At 43.8% G+C, this 21,423-nt stretch overlaps 2 protein-coding genes across 2 annotated transcripts; one reads left to right on the top strand and one right to left on the bottom strand.

The window, feature by feature from the left end:
• Window positions 1-2,628: 2,628 nt before the first annotated feature.
• On the bottom strand, window positions 2,629-6,139 carry LOC135397847 (uncharacterized). Its single transcript, XM_064629389.1, has 7 exons — window positions 6,003-6,139; window positions 4,961-4,999; window positions 4,697-4,850; window positions 4,222-4,280; window positions 3,840-4,005; window positions 3,286-3,402; window positions 2,629-2,780 (listed from the first exon to the last, which is right to left on the bottom strand). The coding sequence occupies exons 3-6, from the start codon at window positions 4,729-4,731 to the stop codon at window positions 3,342-3,344; spliced, it is 321 nt and encodes a 106-aa protein (XP_064485459.1). The 5' UTR covers window positions 4,732-4,850; window positions 4,961-4,999; window positions 6,003-6,139; the 3' UTR covers window positions 2,629-2,780; window positions 3,286-3,341.
• Window positions 6,140-6,631: 492 nt separating this feature from the next.
• On the top strand, window positions 6,632-10,485 carry LOC135398485 (uncharacterized). The gene is made up of 2 exons (XM_064629886.1): window positions 6,632-6,706; window positions 6,844-10,485. Exons 1-2 carry the CDS (start codon window positions 6,632-6,634, stop codon window positions 10,483-10,485), a joined length of 3,717 nt encoding a protein of 1,238 aa, XP_064485956.1.
• Window positions 10,486-21,423: the final 10,938 nt, after the last annotated feature.

Here is a 21,423-nt window from a genome sequence, read left to right as displayed (position 1 = left end):
ATTGAAGAACGCCTCGATCGCCAGCGTGAGACGGGTTCACGGCGCTCCGGGGACTCGGTCCGCTCATCCTGTTCTTCACGACGTTCTGTGCACTCTAGCGTCAGTTCTTCAGCAAGTGTCGCTGCAGCTAGGGCTCGCGCAGATGCAGAAGCGGCACGTACACTCACGTCATACAGCCAACGGGAAGCCGCAATGAAGTTGGAAAAAGCCCGCATAGAAGCCGACCTCGAGACACTGCAGAAAGAGAAACAAGCTGCCGCAGCGGAAGCACAAGCCAGGGTTTTGGAAGCAGCACTCGTACAAGGTGGCACACGAACTCCTGAAGTCGAGCTGGTTGACTCGTCAGAGCGAACTAGGGATTACGTTCTGCACCACACCGTACCACAGAGCACGTCATTGGTCCCAGGAGAGTCCGCTGCACACGCTGCAACCCTCGCGTCGCTTCGATGCGACGTCCCGTGCATCCCTTCTAGGGGATTCCCCCAACAGCACAACAACCCCTCAGGGGACGCAAGGGTTCCTATGCCTCAGGAACAAGCACCGGTCATGGGCGACATCGTTAAATACCTTCTTCGTCGGGAACTGGTCACGACTGGACTCTCAACGTTCACCGAACGTGCAGAGGACTATAGGTCATGGAAATCCGCTTTCCGAAACGCCACTGAGAACCTTGGGCTATCAGCTACAGAGGAGATTGACCTGTTGGTGAAGTGGCTAGGAAGCGAATCGTCTGCCTACGCTAGGAGGCTGAGATCCGTGCACATCGAGGACCCATGCATGGGCCTTCGATCAATCTGGGAACGTCTTGAGGAAGCATACGGTAGCCCAGAGGCGATAGAAAATGCGCTTGTTCGGAGGCTGGAGAACTTCCCCAAGGTATCGAGTAGTGACAGGGAGAGGCTCAGGGAGCTGGCGGACTTGCTTCAAGAAATGGAATCTGCGAAGGCTGATCCGCACTTGCCTGGCCTGTCTTATCTGGATACGGCGCGCGGCGTTAATCCCATCGCAGCGAAGCTGCCCTTAGGTTTGCAAGAGAAGTGGATAAGCCTCGGATCCAAGTACAAGCAAGAGCACCGCGTATCTTTCCCGCCTTTCTCAGTCTTCTCGGGCTTCGTCCGAAGTACGGCTAAAACGAAGAATGACCCGAGCTTCATAATCGGGTCTGTAGTTGACAACAGAAGCATAAAGGACAAACCATCAACTACGCATGGTTCCAAGAGGACATCTGTGTCAGTGCACGGGACCCAAGTTACCTCTCTGGAAGGCGGCTTGGTCGGTACCACCAAGGCAAATACTTCAAGGAAGTCGGACGTGATGTGCCCCCTGCATAAGAAACCGCATAAGCTCGCCGACTGTCGTGCGTTTCGGCACAAACCTTTGAATGAGCGAAAACGCCTGCTAGCAAACTATGGCGCCTGCTTCAGATGCTGCGCGACAACACACAGCGCCAGAAACTGTAACTCGACACTGCAATGTAGGGAGTGTAACAGCGACCAGCATGTAACAGCTCTTCATCCTCAAACAGAATCATCCCAAGTTCAATGCACAAACGTCATGCCCTCGCAGGCAGGCTTGGATGAAGCTTCTTCAGAGATCACGTCAAGCTGTACGGGCGTATGCGGAGGCTTAAATTCTAGAAGATCATGTTCGAAGATTTGCATTGTTAAGGTGTACCCGAAGACACGACCAGAGCAGGCAGTCCGGATGTACGCAATGCTTGACGACCAGAGCAATAGATCACTGGCCAGGCCAGAATTCTTTGAGCGCTTTGGTATTCGTGCAGGTGAATATCCGTACACACTGAGGACCTGCGCCGGCGTGGTGGAAACGACAGGGCGACGAGCAAGTGGCTACGTAGTCGAGAGCCTCACATCCGAAAAACGGCTGGATCTACCCACGCTGATTGAGTGCGATGAGATTCCAAACAACAGGCACGAAATTCCAACGCCAGACGTTGCACGCAGACATCCCCATCTCAAAGCACTAGCCAGCCTCATTCCACCAATGGACTCCGAAGCGCAGATCCTGCTCCTTATACCCTTACAAAAAAATTGATCACCTTTCTACAGGAAGTGGGTAGAACATTAATCACCCAGCCATGAGACTGTGTATAGAAAGTATCCAGACTGTCTACCACCCACGTCACCTTTTTATGGGCAATTGGAACACACCTTCCTGTAGAACGTCTACCGACAATTTGGTGACTAAAAGTCTACCCACTGTCTAGCCAAAGTCTGCCCACCAGGGATACCCTGGGCGGGTCAGGCCCCTCCATTTCTTCTCCGTTTTCTAAATTTGTGGTTCTAAAAATGATATTGCAACTGTACAGGCGCACAAATGTGAAAGATGTGAGGCAGTTTACAGACAAGTGCCAGCTGCACTGCAAACAATATTCCCTGAGAAAAAAAAAAAAAACTCGAAATGCATGGCAGCTGTATTAATTGTGAACACAGTGAAAAAGACTGAAAAGTTTTTTCGAGACATATGACACAAAATCGTGAAATTCACATGCCGCTGTATTCCTACATTACGTGTTAACCCGAGCTAAAAGATGGGACCGTGTTCATGTTGTTTAATGGCTAACCATTATTATGATTGGATACTGTATTATAGAAACATGCACCAGCCTGTAAAAATTACTGTCTATCATTTCATGAAATAGTGTTTGGCCTGTATCATTATCAGACACCCACACCACATGTTATGTGTTCATAAAGCAATATATTCACTGAAATGTACAGTGCAGTAGCTTTCTCCAGCACAGCAGCTTGGAATGGCTCCTGAAATCAGAACAAAACATGAAATTAAGAACATTGAGTGTAAGGCATACGAAAAGACAAGACATATTTATGTATTAACTGAAGTGCTCAACACACAGTTTGAATCTGCGCACTTTAAAAAGCACAATGCACATACGTGGACAAAGTACGTGAAAGCACAGAAGTATTTGTGTTGTGCCCTGTAGTATTCAGCTTATCCTAACAAACACATGCAGAAGATGCAAGGAACAATACCAAGACTCACAAATAGGGCCTCAAAAGCACAATGGTTAACGGTCAAAAGTATGACATTTTGGGAAATGTGGACCAAACAGAAATAATCAGCACCAAATTGCAGACTAAGAAAGGGCTAATGGGATACCTACCTTTCAACTTTACCCCAGTTCGCAGATGAGTGACAGCACAATGGTTAACGGTCAAAAGTATGACATTTTGGGAAATGTGGACCAAACAGAAATAATCAGCACCAAATTGCAGACTAAGAAAGGGCTAATGGGATACCTACCTTTCAACTTTACCCCAGTTCGCAGATGAGTGACAGAACGCAAACAGGTATGCTACTTAAGCTTGATTACCATTGGGGTGCTTTGTTCCTCTTTCAGTGCTGATGTGTCCAAAATAGCTGTGAAATAAAAAGGAGGGCATTTTTCAACAATCATAATTTTTCACGCTATAGCATCTCAGGTGCTGAACTGCCTTCAAAGCTTCATGTGCAGGTCGGCCATCTGTTCATGAATTAGAGAAGGCCACTAATTTTCTTCTGCCACCAGGAACTGGCACAATAAAATTTGCAAACCTAGCTGTCCACAAGTCAATGTATCACAACCAAGTTTGCCAATAACACCACATTGCCTAGTGCAGCAGCAGGTTTTTCGGTATCTGTGAAACCAAGGAATAGAAAGACAAAAAAAAAAAAAAAACATTTGAAACACATGACCGTGAAACGTATTCTCACCCCACGGTAAGAATGAACAATACAAGGACGAATACAGCGGAGTAGTTGTCGACTATGTGATAACGATTTATGATACGATGAGTGTAATACATGACAACGCATACCATTGCATGGATTGTAACATAAGAAACGTTGGTGGCAGGCACTGCACATCGTAGTTGAAATACACTCCGAGCTGAAGCGCCAATCCTTTCTCCACACTCCTTGCAGTTAGCGTTTTGTCATTGTCCAAGGGAAGAACAATGCCTGAGAAGTTTAGTAGTGATGACCCTATAAGAGAGATAGATGTACCTAAATCTATTGCAGTGACTGCAAATGCTTTGAGAGCCCATGTTGCAGCTGCAGCACCGATTCTTGTTTTGTGACAGCATACTTTCTTTCAGTTGCACAAAACAGCAATATGTTTTACACAAAGAAGAAGAAATGACCACTGCAAGGTGCCAATAGCATTAAAAAAAAACTTCCAAGAAATGGAAGCACTCATACCAATAGCAGAGGCATGGTGTTGGGGGCCCTCACTCCACAGCTGTCTGGCCAGCTTTGTGCTAAAGAAAGATTGGATACCTCACTCAGTAATGCAAACAGTTGAACTCTCATATAATAATCATCAGACACAAGAAAATATGCAAGATTAAACACAAACAAAATATATAATAAAAAAATAACCATAAAGCATTGTGCGCTCGTTACTGCTTGCAAAATTTTTCTCTGCACTTTGCCGTATCAATGATGGACCGGAAACAGAGACAATGGAGAAAATCGCCTGTGATTGCCTAGTTGCTGCCTTTAGAACTGCGTGTCTGAGTTAAAGTTCATTCACCCCGCCCTGACACAACCTTCAGACATCAAGCATATTACTTTGATCTTTGACATTTTCGTTTTCATGTGTGTCACCAAGAAATGTGTCAATGATCATATTATCACAGAACTCTCAGAATCAAGACGATGCATGAGAACTTACAGTGTGGAACGAGGTGCAGACGTCATAGTCTTCATTAAAATATGCACCGACCGGCTTCAACACAAAGATATGTTTTCCTGGGCAGCCATGTTCATCACTGGAGCCCTATATGGGCTGCAGCAACTTTCTTGTTTACGGCTTCCATTCCAGTCTCCTTGGGTACATGACACAGATACGTTATGCATAGATGAATGTATTTGGAAGTGCCTTTGATAGTCATAAAGGTATACTTGAGATAGCTTGCATTCACAGAAGAGAACATACTCGTTTGCTGCTTGCTTCTTGTCTGTATACGCCCAGACCCTGTTTGGTAATAAAATAGAGAAAGAGATAAGTCCACGAAAGTATTAAAAAAGGGCGTATAGAGGAATATGCCTGAAAAGGAACAGGTGTTGTCTGCGTCAGAGTAAAAGCTGTGTAGCAAAAAAAAGTATTGTGCTGCAACACTATCACTTCATGCAAACACCGCTCAGCTAACGAAACGCGTCACATTATATCGTGCCCTTCGCCAGATTTTCGTTAAACTCAGAGACGCGCAAACGTTATTCTTCCCATTCAAAGCGGGCTCTGCTTGCTGGTGTGCCATCAGTGCGGTGCCGTAACTTGATACCCGTTCATATCAGGCGATGTCGTCGAACGGTTTTGGTGCTAACAACGAAGACATACTCAAGCGTATACGGAACAAGGAAAAATACGTCTCGGCAACTCTTTTACCAATATTTCTGCTACTGTTTAATCCACATGTTTGTTTCATGCATTCTGTATAGAGCAGTGATATTTGCCTCATAAATAGTGCAAACACTTAAAACTATATGAACGACGGCTGTACACAATGGCCTCATTCGATCAACGTCGGTTAAACTAGATCAAGGGTCCCTCGACTTGGAAGTGCGATTCAACTCTCTTTCGACAGCACTGACAAGCATTTAAAATAAATCTTGCGTCCCGAATTAACATTATTAATAAAAAGGTGTAAGGGTACTCAATCTCGGTTGAGCGTTCAATCTCGTTAACCGGCGTTGGTGAACCCCGGCCTATTTCAAATGTCCACGAGAATGAACGCACACCCATCCACTAGTTCCAGAATGTTACACACTGCTCATTTTAGTGGTTTGAGAAGAACGTTTTAAGAACATGCATGGCTACGACATGGACAGTGTGACAAGTGAGAACACAGCGGAAGGCGACAACATTCCGTTGAAGAAGGCGCCATTCACTACGTATTTGGTAACACACAACGGCGGCGCATATTTCCCTTTATTCCAAAAAGCTGACAGCATAAAGGACATAATAAGAGTTCACATACCTTCAAAATCTTATTGCGAAAGCCCACGAGTGAGGCACAGCTTTGGCTTTGACGATTTTGACAGTCGGGGCACGCTTGCGTTCCTCACACATGTGCCGGTTGCTGGAGGCCATGCAGATCCAGTGCGCATGCCCAGACACCTCCTCCCCCGCGAAATAACAGGAAACGCGCGTGATTTGAAAACACGGGATCGCGCCCGCGGCGATATGCCCGTATTTTTCACGACTATTTTTTTACAGTGTGCTGTTGCTGTGTCAATCTCCTGTTTGTTTCATGTCATTATGTAACCGTGACTCTTAACATATTGGTATTAGGAATTGTTCCACTTACTGTGATGCTTGAATTTCTGTGGATTTCACTGATGCTGCCCCATTGCATAAACATCTGCAGTCCCTTAATTGTAGAATTATTTGCGATACAACTGTTAATCAGAAATTTAGTACTTTTTTCTTAGTGAATATAAGGTTTTATTTATTTTTCTGACGTGTCGCTTGTACAAACTTACTGCAGGTGAGCTTGCGGTCAAGGTCAAATTAATGTCACTAAAGTGTAATGTAATCAGTAACCACATTCCAAATTATTGCCATCCGCAATGAACAGCATGAAAGCGCTGTTGTAGTGGTACATTAATGGTCTACCAACAGTCTGCATACCAAGTCGTTAAAACGACCACAGCGGTGAAAGCTAAAGGAAAAGCACAAGAGGTAGGTAGACTGTCTGTATACCGGGTACAAAGGAAGGAGCAAACCATAGAAAGGTGACATGGTATAAAAGAAGTACATAAGAGGACCACTAAAAGGTGAAAACTGTTTTTGTAAGGGTAGGCCGGGACCTTGTTCAGGCACATAAAGTGCGCCAGCAACGGAATGGACCCAACGACGCTCCTTTCGCCCAGAAGCTGGACCTCGGGTGGGTCATAGTTGGCGACGTCTGTGTCGACAGATTACGCACACCAGAGAAGGTCGACGCTTTCGCTACAACTGTACTGGGGAATGGACGTCCGTCTTCCTTCAAGCCATGCCACAATCACATTCTCGCAAAGGAAAACCTGAGTTGTCAGCATCCCAACGGAGAAGCCGTGCTGCCTGGTATATCGCCACCGAGTAATGACGCAGTGGACCCGCTATTCCAGACAACAAGGGAGGACGAAACCTTTGCTCCGTCTGTGGAGGACCAAGAATTCTTGAATCTTATGGACAGAGAATTCCGTATGGACGCATCGGGCAACTGGGTGGCGCCCTTGCCGTTTCGTACACCTAGACGTAAGCTTCCTGACAACCGAGAACAAGCACTATCTAGGTTCAACTCGCTATGTCGCACCCTGGATAGAAAACCGGAGATGAAGCAGCACTTTGTTGCCTTCATTGAAGATCTGCTGAAAAATGGTCATGCTGAGCCGGCTCCACCAAGGGACGAATCTAAAGAGTACTGGTATCTTCCCAGCTTTGGTGTCTACCACCCACAGAAACCGGGACAGATCCGCGTCGTGTTCGACTCCAGCGCCAAACACCAAGGCATTTCGCTAAATGACCTGCTTCTTTCGGGACCGGACATGACTAACAGCTTGGTCGGAGTTTTACTCCGCTTCAGGAAGGAAGCCTTCGCTGTAACCGCAGATATCCAGCGCATGTTCTATTGCTTCTTCGTACGTGAAGAGGACAGGGACTACCTGCGGTTTCTTTGGTTCCGTGATAACGATACCAGCAGCGAAGTTATCGAGTACAGAATGTGCGTGCACGTCTTCGGAAACACGTGTGCCCCAGCCATTACGACATACGGTTTGAGACGAACCGCACAAGAAGCAGAGCCTGAATTCGGAGCTGACGTCCGCCGCTTTGTCGAAAGAGACTTTTACGTGGACGACGGCCTCATATCTCTGTCAACAGAAAAGGAGGCCATCGAACTCCTGAAAAGGACGCAGAAGATGCTGATGGGTGCGAACTTACGCCTCCATAAGTTTGCTTCAAATTCGGTTGGCGTCATGGATGCCTTCCCATCGGAAGACTACGCCAACGACCTAAAAAACTTGGACCTAAGCGGCGGGAACTTACCCATGCAGCGGAGTCTCGGTCTAAGCTGGAATTTGAGGGTCGATACATTCACCTTCAGAGTGCCTGCAAGGGACACTCCGAGCACAAGGAGGGGCGTGCTGTCGACCGTGAACAGCCTTTACGACCCTTTGGGAATGACAGCTCCGGTAACCGTACAGGGCAGACTCCTGCTTAGGGAGCTAACTTCATGCGCCACAGACTGGGATGCCCCACTCGTACTGGACGACAAATGGCAAACATGGAAGGACTCGCTTCGCGCCCTTGAGCGACTCGAGATACCACGCCGGTACGTTGCTGAATCCGTCACCAATGCTCGTCGACGAGAGATCTGCGTGTTCTCCGACGCTTCAGAGAAGATAATAGCCGCTGTGGCCTACATCAGGGTTACAGATTCCAAGGGGACGCCACACGTGGGGTTTGTGATCGGCAAAGCGAAGCTGGCACCACGACCTGAACAAACAATCCCGAGGCTGGAGCTATGTGCCGCTGTGCTTGCCGTCGAAATCGCTGAGCTGGTGGTTAACGAAATTGACGTTCACATCGAAGACGTCAGGTACTACACGGACAGCAAGGTTGTGCTTGGGTACATCTGTAACCAGTCGAGGCGCTTCTACGTCTACGTCAGCAATCGCGTCAACAGAATAAGGAGATCCACGAAACCCGAACAGTGGCACTACGTCCCGACTGACCAGAACCCTGCGGACCACGCCACTCGACCAGTTGCTGCGGCAGCTCTCACTCGTACAACCTGGCTCACAGGACCCAAATTCCTTCACGAACGCTCGAGTGCGGAGTCGGCAAGCGCAGCTTTCCCGCTCCACCAGCCAGAGGTCGACCCTGATATACGGCCACAAGTCTCCGTCTCTGCAACTTTCATGATGAACCAACAACTGGGTACCCATCGCTTCAAGCGCTTTTCGTCATGGACGTCACTTGTAAAGGCCTTAGCGAGTCTCGTACACATCGCTCGATCGTTTCTGAACCCGTCACCCACTTGTCACGGATGGCACCATTGCAACAAACCTCGAACCGCGGAAGAACTAGCGCATGCTAAAAAGGTCATCCTGCGTAGCGTCCAACACGAGGAATTCGCAGAGATCATCGTTCGGCTTCGCACGGACGTACCTCAACGAAAACACTTCTCAACCAAACGCTCTCTGTGGAAGCTCGATCCTTATATCGACAACGACGACATGTTAAGAGTTGGCGGGCGCTTACAGAATGCACACATGAACGAGGAAGAAAAGCACCCGCTTATTGTTCCCGGTCGGCACCACGTCGGTTTACTACTGCTTCGGCACAGTCATGAGAAGGTCGTCAAGCACCAGGGAAGACACTTCACGGAAGGGGCTATTAGAGCCGCTGGCTTCTGGATTGTCGGCGGGAAAAGATGCATAAGCGCCATGATCCATCGCTGCGTCACATGCCGTAAGCTTCGACGCAAGTGTGAGCAGCAAAAAATGGCAGATCTACCCGAAGACCGTCTAAACACAGACCCCCCGTTCACTTTCGTGGGACTGGACGTTTTTGGTCCGTGGGTCGTCGCCTCACGACGCACAAGAGGTGGTTTAGCCCACAACAAGAGGTGGGCAGTCCTCTTTACGTGCTTAGCCGTCCGTGCTGTGCACATAGAAGTGATAGATTCTATGGACACTTCCAGCTTTATTAATGCCCTACGAAGATTCATCGCACTTAGAGGCCCAGTTAAGCAGTTCCGTTCAGACCGAGGAACAAACTTCGTTGGTGCTTGCTCTGAACTAAAGATATCATCGGTTCGCTTCGAATCCCGCAAAGTAGAAACTTTCTTAAACGAGCAAGACTGCACTTGGATATTCAACACACCGCACTCTTCGCACATGGGCGGCGCTTGGGAGCGAATGATAGGTATGGCTCGCCGAATCTTGGATTCGATGCTCCTCAACGAGGCCGTTGCATCGTTCTCTCACGAAGTCTTGACGACATTCTTAGCAGAAGTAACTGCCATCATAAACTGCAGGCCCTTAGTCCCTGTATCTTCGGACCCCGAATGTCACTCAGTTCTCACCCCTGCAATGCTTTTGACACAGAAACCGTCACCGCCAACGTCACCAGCAGGAGAGTTCAAAAGTCTCCACGTCAAGCAGTGGAGACAAGTACAGGCTCTGGCCAACACGTTCTGGCACCGATGGAGGAATGAGTACCTACCTAGTCTCCAAAGTCGTCGCAAATGGCTAACCGACCAACGTAATCTTGCGGTCGGCGACGTTGTCCTATTGAAGGACGCGACAAGCAGACGCCATGAGTGGCACATGGGAAGAATCAACGCTGTGTACCCAGGAAAAGATGGAAAGGTGCGGAACGTTCAAGTGCAGACGGCCCAAGACGGAAAGAAGAAAACCTTCGATCGGCCAGTCTCCGGTCTAGTTCTGTTGTCGTCGGAGCAGTGCCTGTAGTTTTCGGACACATTATTGAACTAAGTGCACATAGTCTGGTATCGTGGGGATACCAGGGGGGGAGTGTTCTGTCCTGTTTGTTGTATCCGCATTGTTTGTTGTATTTAACTTCATTTTTAGGGGATTTGGTGGCGCCACCACAGTAGTCATGCATTCATCTTTGTCTTCAGAGCTCACGTGCATTACTCCATGTTTGAGCATACTGTTCGGACGTTCTTTTTCTGTTATCTATTATGGGTGAAATAAGCACAGTCTTTTCACCTCTTTGCGAGGTTTAACTTTCTGACTGGTCAGTTTCTTGGAGTTCTGATGGAGTCAGAACAGTCGCCATCAGAAGTGCTTAACCAATATACGATGAAGATGAGCGTTATGCATAAACACAATGGAAGATATGTTATATTAATTATAATAACCAGGTCAGCGCAGGTCACACATAAACATAGATCCAATTCATAAAATATACTCGAGATTTCCCGTAGCCATACAGAAAAACTATCACATTATTTTCGTGTCATAGCATCCGGGCACTACAAATGGAAAGGCCATACTTTAATTTTATAAGTCTTTAGCTCATAACGTTGTAAAACGCAAATTCCACACTAAAGGTCATTTTCTTCTTTATATTTTCAAAAGTCGAAACTGCATGCTATTTCTTGCATTTTTCTAAAGATATAGATTAAAAAGTTGTGCATATACTCACGCATACTATACAAGATAATTGATTGTGGATTAACTGCTAAAATTTATCGATTCCCGTTCAGGAGAAGTGGTGACAACCACACATCAGTAAATGTTTAATTAAAATTTGAACAGGTGTTGCGATTTATGATCAGTATTGTAGAACGTGTAATTTCACAATACGCAAGCTTTAATTCGCGCACTTTGACGAGCACTGCAGGAAAAAAATTGTGCTATGTATTTGAGAAACCGCATACTACTATGGGACAAGTTTTACGTACGATTTATCAATGTGCAACAGCGTCGACGATGGTATGTAACGACGAGAGACGTAAAACGAAATACAAATCACATTTTAAACTTTTTCTGTGCATTTTCCAGAAGCTTTCTTTGAATCACACACTCCCTTGTCACGCTGCGTTGTGTGGCACACTACAAACTACTGAATTTTATGTCTAACATCTGGATATTGTTTGTAATGAGCACCGTCGCACAAAAACATGCACACGAAAGCTCCAGTATCCATGTGGTTGCACACTATGCAGACGCAAAAGAATTACCAGAGCACATATTGCCACTCAGAAATGGTATTTTTAGAAATGTGGAGTCTGAAGAGTTAGGGCATAGCATAGATCCTAGAAATCAGGTGCACCTTATCCTTCTGTAGAGTGCTCTTTCAATTCACAACTCAGCCCATGGGGTGTAAAAGTGTTAGAGGCAATTATGTGACTTGTCGTCCTGGGTGCAGTGGCGTAGCCACAGGTGGGCTTGGGGGGGCTCGAGCCCCCCCTACCTGCAACGGACCGACCCACACAGATCGTGCAAATCCGAGGAGAACATGTGGGGGGATCAGTGTGACGATCGCGAAAGTTCTTGCAGTTCATGGCGTCTATCTAAGCGGCACTCTTGAATGGTTTTCAAAGTATGAGCTTTTCATGTATGAGCTTTCAAAGTATGAGCTTTTCAATCTCGTGACACACCTCATTGGGCATGACAGCCTATACATGTAATCGTATTGTGAACGTCCAAATCAACTTCTTTTTTTTTTTCATCCGCAGTTTGCAGTGTGCACAATTATGTGTGTTGTCGCGCACACAGGATTAGTAGAGAGGGGGCGAGTTTTCGTATCGAGCCCCACCTACATTGGAGGCCTGGCTACGCCACTGCCTGGGTGACATCACTAGCCAGCCTCGGAATTAATTCCGTGCTCAGGAATTATGGTACAAATCACTTTGTATGTAGGACATGATAAGCAATATGTAAGTTGCAACCTTGTCTGCAGCATTCTCGATTGCCTCTTACCTTTACAGTTAGAGACACGTTACCAAACCATTTGCAAAGGGCACTCTTACAGGGGCCTTGTAACTTGATTTTTTAATTTATAAAATGTATAAAAATATAAGTATACAATATGTAATATGAAATTTATATTAAATAAAAAATAACCTTTATAAAAAGAATTTATCAAAAATAAATAAAAAGGCTTCATGGAAGCAATCTGTTAGCATACCCATTGCACATGAAGCACAATTATATATGCTTGGACATCAAATAATTAATCTTCTGAATCATATGTGTGGCTGCATACGAAATTTTTTATGCGCATGCTCTACCTTCCTATTCCTACATGTGCACACGAATAACAGTGAATATATGTGAAGTCGCAAATAAGCAACGCTAGACTCTACCATCATTGTGCCCCTTTAGCTTTTCCACATTTATGTCGGGTGAACAGGGAATATCTCACTAGAAAAGAAGACATTTGTGCATTGTTTGGCAAGCAAATAAATATATTTATCTACATTTTCCACCAATCAACAATGTTGTGACCTGGTGCAAATATTAATGTCAACAAGGAAAGTACTTACATCTTGTGCGATAATGTCAGGAACACAAAAAAGCTAGATTTGAAACCACTCTTACGTCGTAGTAGTAGTATTTGTGTGAAGCTACGCAATTCCTGTCCTGCAAATAATTTAAACCATATGTTTCATCTGCCAGCGTGATGATCCCCTGAAAACAATTCACACTTGGGGGGAACTACCGGTTCTGAAACCTATCCCTGATAGGTGTAGCCATCAGGGAGGAAACCCAAGGGCTGCGGTGGAAAAGACAAACACACACGGGATATGTTCTCACTGTGTATCAGCTGTTCTGGCTACTAAGAAGAACATGTTCCAAATTAATATAACATGGCTTGACATGACACGCCGTCGGAAGCTAACCAATAAAATTAGTAGTTAAATGTACAATACGTAAACACTTGCCATAACATGACAGTTTCCTTCCTGCATTCATGCGCTACCATTCAACCCACATAAACAATGTACTGAATTTTTTTATAGCATTACACGTCGTTTGACAGAACTTGAACAAGATTATATAGCACACGATAAAAGTAGAGTGAACATAATGTGCAGAAAAAATGGCTAGGAAGCAAGCGAGCTGGTGAAGATTATGCATATGTGAAACCCCCGAGACTAGGGAACATAAAGGGACGTGTTTGTGTCTGTCCCTTCGTGTTCCCTAGTCTTGGGGTTTTACATCATGCATAATGTGCAGCTTTCCATTCACGCTTAATGGCCGTAGCAGTACTGCATAAAGGCCACTGCTAAGTTGTGTTGAGAAACACCACTTTATGTTTGCCATGTCTAAATGAAACGTACCTGACCTGATCCAAATTAGCCGTTCTGAGTCTGGAACACACAAAGAGAAAAACGCAACACACGCCACAACATTAACAGATAGGCAAATGAGCTGTGGCGAGCTCCACCTTGGGACAAAGTCAACAAGTAATTCACCAAAAGTCAATGAGCGCCTGAAATGTAACATCTCTGACTGGTAGCAGGACGGTCCACGTTCAATTCCTGGTGCTAGCACTGACTGGCTTTTTCATGAATTATTTGTTGAAGTTTCGATGTGATTGAGAACCATTCGTCAACCATTGTATCCTCATGAGGTGATGAGGGTTTGTCATCCCAAAGAGACTCCCTTTCTGGCATGTGTCCTTATGGATGCTCATCACTGCAGAAAAAAAAACAAAAACAAAAAAAGAAAAAGCATTTAATGACAAGAAATGGATAGTCGTATTTACTGAATAATGATTGTGCACAACAGAAAGAAGACTTTCGCACAAAAGGCTGTACTTCTTGAGGTCTAACATCAAGTTACAAAATTCCAGAATAATATAAGACATGTTGTAAGGTAGAGAATAAGTAGAGTTATTGAGTTCTCGAGTTGAGTTGAGGGGGAGTTGTACCCCCTTTTTATTTTATTATAAATGATTGTATAATTATTTTTATGTCTGTACCAACCCTCGCTCTCTACATTACAACATGTTTTATATATTCTGGGATTTTGTAACTTCATGTTAGACATTAACAAGAGCAGCCTTGTGCACGAAAGTCTCGTCTCATTAAAATTTAGATGCTCTCAACAGTCTTCTCTCTGTTGTGAATCCCTATCGCAGCATACATGCACACTGCTGTTCTACGAACTGTGACTTTGCAGTAAGAGTATGGACTTTGGGTAAAAAGATTACACAGCACTGCTCAGGTATTTTTGCCTATCGAACAGTATGTACGTATGCAGTATGCACACAGTATTTGTGCACCGGACCCACTAAAAATGTAGTGAATGTGGCATTGCCCACGGTAATGCACCAAGTTGAACACAATTATTGTAGAATCCAGGTATTTTAGCTTACATGTCAAGCCAGCACCACATCCAGTGTGAAGTTGTGACAAATAAATAGTTTCCATTTTTCTTAGCTCTCAGAACACAGACAGTGAATTAATAAGAGTAGACAATGTTAACATGAATTCTGGGCTATTCTCCAATTAAAGACTCACAGCGAGTAAAAGCACCTTCCTCAATGGACGTTGATGACACCGAAAATTCTAAAACGTTATCAGAGGCGACATCAGCTTCGGTGTGTCAAAGGATTGTATGTCCAACAGTAATCCAGCTAACAGTAACAAAAATGTGCAAAAGACAAATTAACTGAACTAATGTAATGTACCTTCTATATCAGACAGTGAAGCTTGTAACACCCCATCCACAGGAACCAGTGTCCCGACAGCAAAAGTGCTTGAACTGGGAGATAGCAGCTAATCGAAATGGCGACCTTTGTTTTCCACCCTGAAAGCACAGGTTGTAACTTTGAGGGCAGATTTAAAAGTGGTGTCAAGATGCCTGCATGCAAGTGCACATGAAAGGTTGAACATAGGTGAATACTCAAATTATAACATCACATTGTCATACCTGTTGGTGGAGGTAGACTGCAACTAACGTATCAGCAATTTCTTCATGCACCAGATGCAAGCCAGATCGTGCTTCATATCCGCCTTCAGCATGCACCTGTGATAATTCAGAAGTTAGATTATCAATACTATTGTGTTGTTAATCGTGGTTTTATCAGAGTAAGCGCAGTAGGACAGCTGCACAATCGATTCATTAAGCTTGCTATTTTTTTTCTATCTGAACCTCGACTAACCTTTTTTGCTCTCGTTGTTTGCCTTCATCCTCCGTGGCACGTTCAAAATGTTGTGCGTCGGGCACCTCAGATTTTCATCAGACGATTTCGTGCCGAGATCCCAAATTGCCTCTGGAGTCGCGCGTAACCTCTGATAACATTCGTGGACGAAATCCTTGCAGTGGAAATTAGCAGGCACCACTGTCAGCCAAGAGCTTCGCACTGCTTGGTCTTTTGCCAGCTTATAATAGGTAACACTTGAATGCTCCGATGAATTGTTCTAACAGCGTAGCACCGTCGCATCTTCGACAACTTCGCCGTGGCATATCACGTATCATATCGCTCCATCCCATAAAAGGCAAAGTCAGAACAAGGAAGTGCACTTTCCAAACGGCGCCGTGCCAAAAAAAAATATTCACATGCTTTGTTTCCGACTTAGCAACAACATAACAGCTGTTCGCTTATGTACGATGCACAGAGGACGAAACGAAAGAAGCCAAGCGGCCAAGCCAAGAGTCCATGCCAAGCCAAAGACAGATAAACCGAGAGCAGTGACGTCGGTGCGCCCGTGCGCAGGGTTTGCCGACAGTCTGACGGCCGGGCGTGGGAACTAAAAAAACTGTTTTCTAAAAACCTACGAACAGTTGGAGCAAGATATTTCGCACACATATTCAGTGTTCTGTAACGAACACACAGCGCGAGTATCGCTCAGTTCTGCGGCACTTCAAAATCGGCATATCTGACCTTTAAGCACTTCTGATGGCGACTGTGTGATCCGCTTCTCCCAAAATCTGATTGCCACTTGGAAATTATTTCATATACGTTTGTGTGCCGTGTGTTACGAAGACTACGTGATTAGAAATGTAGACTTGGCCTGCACGTCATGCTCGTAAAATCTTTCGTTTGCATTGTGGCGTCTGATAATAGATTCGCTTTTCGCGAAGGCTTCGTATTATCTCCCAGGCACTGAACCCGAATGCGATTGTAAAAGTTGTCGCGAACGCTTTGAGTTATCCCGCCGCAATCAGTTATCTTGCCTTGTTTCCCGTTTTGCCATATCTTGGACGGCACATTTTTCCTTTCCAGTCATACAAACGGACAACTGTGCTGACAAAAATATTTATTTATTTTTTCCGTACTCCAATCGAGTTGCTTGTCAAAGACGCCTTTTCTTCTTCTTTTACTATGTCTGGGCTAGTGCAACTGATTAAGAAATATGATAAGTTTTCACATTAGATTAGTGATCCTTTTTGTAATCTTAGACTGACGTATCATGTCTCTAAATTTCAATGACGGATCCTTCTCGGGCAATTCTATCCTTCGGGTGTTGAACTTGTATAGAGTGTAGTCGAGTAAAACCTATTTGGTGGTCAGGTCTCATTCCACATGAGAATTCTTACACAAATTGTGGACTATTCGTTTCCTTTGCGACAGTGTTGTACCCGCTACCCGAAAAAGGTAGCGTAATACCGATACGCGCTACCTGAGCAAAAAGTAACGAAATCCCGATATCGTTACACGTACCTAAAAGTAGCGGAATACCGCTACCGTTACCCGTAAAAAGTAACGCGATACTTCATGCGCTACTTTTTATGAAACAAACAAACAGTATCGTTGATGACGTACTTCAAACGTCTTAAACTAATAAATAATAAAATAAAATAATATCTCAAAATAATAAATCGACGTCCAATGGAGGTTACACATCGTCGGTTGCCTGAAGGCTATAATTTGGGCCGTTTTTACAAATTTACTAAAGCCACTTTGGTCGATATTCTGCATATCTTTTTCTCTTCCTCTAAGAGAAATAAAACACACAGCAAGTCTACCGATAAGAGGCTCAACAGCTTTGTCACAAAAAGAACTCAGATTGCCCGGAACGAGAAGTTAGTAAACATACCATGGTGTGCTTTTTCAAATTGGACGTGACTTCCTTGACGCACAGATAAAGCTTTCCCACCGAGGCGCATAGTGGACATCTGAACACCCCGCTACCGTTTTCTTTCGCCTCCTTATACTCAAAGGTACTTGCTGTAGCAGACCATGGTCCCTCCATTGCAGCGGACAGGAAATGGCAACGGTCAAGCACCTAAGCGTACGTGGTGCAATGTCATGTGGAATATTATGACTCGCAGCTAGCGGGGACGGCCCCAGAATGCAGTAGGACTGACGTCAGAAGGCTAATCCCAAATAGGGAACTCGTGGAGGACACAGCCTCTTTGTAAGATAGAGGCGTCTGTGCCCTCCTTTTGGGCTATTTGCCAGGTCTTCGCAGAAAGAGATGTGATATTGGGCAGCTTGTTCGAAGGCAGGCAGAGTGGAGGAAGTGGAGGAGTAGCGGTAGCGCTCAAAGATTGCGCTACCGCAAATTTGTAACTGAAGTACTTCTTCGTTTCCAGTTTAAAAAAGCAGCGCGATCTCTACTCCGCTACCGAAAAAAGTAACGGATACGGTAGCGCCGCTACTAGTAACGGCGCTACGTACAACACTGCTTAGCGATCACTGTTCTGAGTCTAACCATGCTAAATGCAATGTGTTTTTCATTGTGATGCGAAGAATTCATTATGATGATGACAAAGATTACATTTATTGTTTCAGTTATACACTTGTTTATTTCGATAAATTACAGTTCTATTTCAAACTCTGAAGTTTTCGTTTGTTGTCTTCATTGATGAATTCCGAAGACATTAAATAGTTTATTCTGATTATTGGGCGCTAGAATCCAGCGTTGATTAACGCAGGCGCTATGTTGTCGCCGTGTTTGTATTGCTTCAACAACCTGCACTTTGTCGCGATGAACTTGCACAGTCTCTTATTGATGTTTCCTTTCTTTGTATAACGATTCTTGAATGGCGTACAAGAGAGGATTAGATGAAAATCGCCCGGTGGTCCACCACAATTGATATGTTTGTTGAGTTTCAACAGGTGATAATACATCAGACCTTGCACGACAATATTGAACTTCTGTCATTCGACATCGTTGCAGAGACTGGTAGAAGAAAATAATTGCGTTGACGAGGTATTGGAATATATCACGTGATAAGATTTTATGTACTTTTCATCTCAGATATGTGTAATTTCAACAAATCCGTAATGAATCGTACGATATAGACCGCTTGTATATGATAATTTGATCCGACTGCCTTCTTGATGGACGCAATGCCCATTGCAATGATTACAATTACATCTGGTCTAGTGTATTTCAATTCTTCGTTGGCAAACCTCAAAAACTCCGCCATCAATCCCAGTGGCCCTTCCGACGTTGATGTGCAGATATTTTTATAAGTATTGTAGATTCGGCATATAAATTCTTGCACCTTCAGTTCTGTAGTTTGTACCATTTCTCCGAATACGACCATGTCTAGGACGTATTGAAATGCAGCGATAATGAAATCGTTTCGCGGCTCCTCCTTTTCGAAGCAGTTTTTTATCACATCTTCCCATGACTTATGGTATCGAGTACAAAATCTGTCCATCTTTTCAATGTAGAGCAATTGTCACTTGTGTTTTCAAGTGCACATCTACACTTAATTAAAAGCATATCCATGTTTATTTTATTTATTAAAATTTTATTATCTGGTTTAGAATGCTATAATCTCCACCTGTCGTGAGAATTATTGTTTTGACTTTGTTTCAAGTATTCACTGGTCTGATACTCTATGAGTTGTGAACTTACTGCCTGAAATAATTATTGTCTTGCATTTGTTTCAATTGTTCACTCGATTGACATAAGTAAGTATCTCTAAGATTGGAATGCCTCATAACTCTGAGTTGCATTTCACATTTGATATTTCTGTGTGGTTCATTAGAAATTTCTGTCGCAAGATATTACAAAAATTGATGTAATTAAATTTGTTTTTCTTTTTTTGATTGAGTATCGTTGCTACCAATTAATAATTTGGACTTTCTCTACATCTTCAATAACAATATCGCATCTCTACAAACTTAGCCGACTTGTCAACCACTTTGACGAAAGATTTCCGTTTCAGGGAAAGGATGCGAAAAGATAGTGACCCCCGCGAGTGATATTGACATCTATTTGCGCTGCACAATAAAATATATCGCCTTTGAACTCTCCTATCTGACCTCTAGAGCGCCCCGTTTGCTGGACGAAGTAATATAGCCCCTAACACCTTGAGTGATAAAGCATGCATGGTGCTATGACCACATAGATAGAGACTTAAAGTCTCCCGGCTTTGAGGAAAAGAGTGAAAACAGTGCATATTTTCTACGTCCTGGATACCTCCATCAAGGTTCGTAGTGTTTGTTAGAATGAAAATTGTATATTGGTCGATTTTATGATGGTTCAGTGATTGATTATTTTCCTCTGTTTTTGTTTACGTGTCGCCGCGTGTTCCTCTGTTCTTCAGCATTAAGTCTGTGCTATTTCGCCTTTGATAGATTGATTAGCTATTATTTCTCTATGTGTTGGATGGTGCGCAGGTTTGGCTCTCTATTAATTGTAGCTGTTGATTGTGTTGTTTTTCGTTATTTCCTTACGTCTATGCTGTTCACTTAATAAGAAATTAAAAGTTGAGTAATGTTGGAATATGAAACTGAGATTCCCTATTGCGCTCGAAATGTTATGACAGATATTCACGCTATTGCAAAGATGGTTCTCACGTCTCAGACATTTTATAATACGACTTGTAATTTGATTGTCATCATATTGATTAAGAATAGCTTCTTTATAGTGGTATAGATTTTATTTCCTCTTGTCGTTCGTGTTCCGCGGTCTTCCATACATCTATCGGCACCCGTCTTCACCAATTCGGGGCATATATCATCAGATCTGGTTGTTGGTTAGGAGCGTGCTATGTGGTGAAGTTCATTTTTAACAAGTCTACTTTCTGATGAGTTTGATTTTTTCTTTTGATTTTCTGAATGACAGGTTACTCTGTTGTTTTGATTAGGAATACCTTCTTTGTAGTGGTATAGATTTTATTTCCTCTTGTGTTCGTGTCGTTCTTTGTTCTGTTTGTTGGCTAGGAGCGTGCTATGTGGTGAAGTTCATTTTTAACATGTCTATTTTCTGATGAGTTTGATTTTTTCTTCTGATTTTCTGAATGATAGATTACTCTGTTGGTTTGATTAGGAATATCTTCTTTGTAGTTGTATAGATTTTATTTCCTCTTGTGTTCGTGTCGTTCCTTGTTCTGTTTGTTGGCTAGGAGCGTGCTATGCAGTGAAGTTAATTTTTAATATGTCTATTTTCTGATGAGTTTGATTTTTTCTTCTGATTTTCTGAATGATACATTACTCTGTTGTTTTGATTAGGAATATCTTCTTTGTAGTGGTATAGATTTTATTTCCTCTTGTGTTCGTGTCGTTCCTTGTTCTGTTTGTTGGCTAGGATCGTGCTATGTGGTGAAGTTTTTAACATGTCTATTTTCTGATGAGTTTGATTTTTTCTTCTGATTTTCTGAATGATAGATTACTATGTTGTTTTGATTAACCAATGTAGTGGTATAGATTTTATTTCGTCTTGTGTTCGTGTCCCATAGTCTTCCAGGGTCTCTGCTGTTCACAGTTAATTATATACAACTATCAGAACTTCCAGCTATTGCACTGATGGTTCTCACGTATAGGAATATTATACATTTTATAATACAACTTATAATTTTGTTTATAATCATATTGATTAAGAATATCTTCTTTGATTAAATGTGGTGATCATTTCTCGTTTTGATATGGTGTAGCTATTATTTTCCCTACATGTTGGATGATTGGTTCTATATTAATGTTATGTGTTGATTCGAATTATTGCCTTATGTCTGCCCTATTCA

Source organism: Ornithodoros turicata, chromosome 6 (assembly GCF_037126465.1).
Source record: "Ornithodoros turicata isolate Travis chromosome 6, ASM3712646v1, whole genome shotgun sequence".
Taxonomy (NCBI): domain Eukaryota; kingdom Metazoa; phylum Arthropoda; class Arachnida; order Ixodida; family Argasidae; genus Ornithodoros; species Ornithodoros turicata.
Note: the sequence above shows the minus strand (reverse complement) of the source record. Positions and strands in the feature narration are given on the sequence as shown.